Source organism: Bison bison, unplaced genomic scaffold (genome assembly GCF_000754665.1).
Source record: "Bison bison bison isolate TAMUID 2011002044 unplaced genomic scaffold, Bison_UMD1.0 scf7180017864203, whole genome shotgun sequence".
In the NCBI taxonomy this organism is placed as follows: Eukaryota; Metazoa; Chordata; class Mammalia; order Artiodactyla; family Bovidae; genus Bison; species Bison bison.
In genome coordinates, this window is record NW_011494775.1 from 7,223,009 (window position 1) to 7,225,208 (window position 2,200).

A 2,200-nucleotide genomic window follows, 5' to 3' on the forward strand; every position below is an offset into this window, starting at 1 on the left:
GGCCCGGCTGCTGCAGGAGGCCCCGAAGAAGCTGAGCCGGGAGGCAGATGAGGGCTCCGAATCCCGGCTGGAGGGCCAGCGCCAGAAGCTCCTGGCCTTCCTGGAGTGCTGCCTGCTCACAGGCCACCTGCCCCTGGCCCACCACGTGCTGGTTGCACAGCACAGCCGGGCCCCACAGCAGCAGCTGCTCACACTCCCCATGTACAACACCGTCATGCTTGGCTGGGCTCGCCAGGTGAGGGGCTGGGGTCGGAGGCGGGAGCCAACCCGGGGCACCTAGATCCCAACTCTGGTCTCTCAGCCCCAGGAGTCAGGCCTTCAGTTTTTATTATTCTGACAGCTTTTTTTTTTTTTTTTTAGATTTTTTTTTAAATTTATTGGAGTATAGTTGATTTACAGTGTTGTGTTAGGTAGCACAGCAAATCAGTTATATCTACTCTTTTTGTTGTTGTTTAGTCACTAAGTCCTATCCGATTCTTTGTGACCTCGTGGACTGTAGCCCATTGACTCCTCTGTCCATGGGATTTTCCAGGCAAGAATACTAAAGTGGGTTGTCATTTCTTTCTTCATTGATTTATTTTTTAATCGGAGGGAAATTGCTTTACAATGCTGTCTTGGTTTCTTTTGTACAACAACACAAATCAGCTATAATTATACAAATACCCCTCGCTTGTGAACCTCCCCCTCCCTCCACCCCTCTCAGTCATCACAGAGCGCACAGTTCGGCTGCTTGCATCACATAGCAACTTATTGCCAGTGTCTGTTTCACACACGATCGTGTATATATGTCACTGCTGCTTTCTCCCTTCGTCCAGCCCTTACCTTCCCCCAACCCCGTGTCCGCAAGTCTGTTCTCTGTATCTGCGTCTTCATTCGTTCCCCACAGTTAGGTTCATGAGCACCATTTTTCTAGATTCCATATGTATGCATTAATATCGATATTTGTTTTTCACTTTCTGACTCACTTCACTCTGTATAACAGGCTCTAGGTTCATTCACCTCATTTGGACTTACATTTCAAAATTTGTTCTTTTTTTAAGACTGAGTCAAATTCCATTGTATATATGTACTACATCTTGGGTGCTTCCCAGGTGGCACTAGTGGTAAAGAACCCACCTGCCAGTGCAGGAGACATAAGAGACGTGGGTTCGATCACTGGGTCAGGAAGATTCCCTGGAGGAGGAAATGGCAACCCACTCCAGTATTCTTTGCTCCCATGGCGGGCTACAGTCTGTGGGGTCTCAAAGTGTCTGACACAACTGAAGTGACTTAGAATGCAGCGAACATTGAGTTACATGTGTCTTTTAGAATTGTGGCTCTCTTGGGGTATATGCCCCGTAGTGGGATTGTTGGGTTATATGGTAGTTTATTCCTAGTTTTTTAAGGAATCTCCATACCATTCTCCACAGTGGCTGTATCAATTTTCATTTTCACCAACAGGTTGAGAGGGTTCCCTTTTCTCCACATTCTTGCCAGCATTTATTATTTGTAGAGAGTTTTTGATGATGGCATTCTGACTGGTGTGAGGTGATACCTCCTTGTAGTTTTGATTTGCATTCTTTAATAGTGATGTTGAGCATCTTTTCTTAAGTGGCCATTTAACAATTCTTGAGACTTGTTAATTATAAGTCACACGTGGCCCTCGATGGAAAATGTGAAAATGACAAAACGGCCAGAAGACAGCATTCCTGTGTGGTTACTCAGCCAGGGCTCTGGTGCACGGGGCACTGTAGGCCCTTCTCAGGGCAGCCTCCTTGATGCTCCTGTCTGGGACGAGAACCTTATGGTGCAGCCATCCCCAGCTGTAAATTTCCCGCTGGGTGCAGCTTTAGCCACTTCCCTCAAGGGAAGTGCTCTTTTCACTTGTGACTTTTCTGACCTGTGACTGCTGAGGAGAGTTGCCTAAGCACCCTTGTGGAGACAACTTCCCCAGCACCCTCCCTGTTGTGCGTCTGCACCCTCATCTGAGGAGCATCGGAGAAAGTCTTAGCGCGGTGAAGGAGGGAGGCGAGTGCGGGTGCAGCTCTGGGGAGGCAGGTTCTCAACAGGGCCTCAGCTGTGCTGACTCACCATAGAATGGGGCCCAGAGCAGCCTGGCAGCACTGGGAGGCACCAGGTCTCCACGGCAACAGTCACAGGGGGTTTCCTGCGTTGTCTTTGTGGGAGGCCTGCTCAGTTCCAGGCGTCAGTCTCCTTTCCT

The 2,200-nt window shown here is 49.0% G+C and overlaps 1 protein-coding gene across 1 annotated transcript in view; it reads left to right on the top strand.

Annotated features, from left to right (window-relative positions):
* The window catches only part of POLRMT (polymerase (RNA) mitochondrial (DNA directed)), a 14,107-nt gene that overhangs the window by 3,424 nt on the left and 8,483 nt on the right, over positions 1-2,200 (top strand). Inside the window, exons 4-5 of the mRNA XM_010844652.1 lie at positions 1-272; positions 704-720. The exon at positions 1-272 is cut by the window's left edge and continues 2 nt beyond it. Coding sequence (XP_010842954.1) covers positions 1-272; positions 704-720 — 289 coding nt within the window. The remainder of the gene's footprint in view (positions 273-703; positions 721-2,200) is intronic.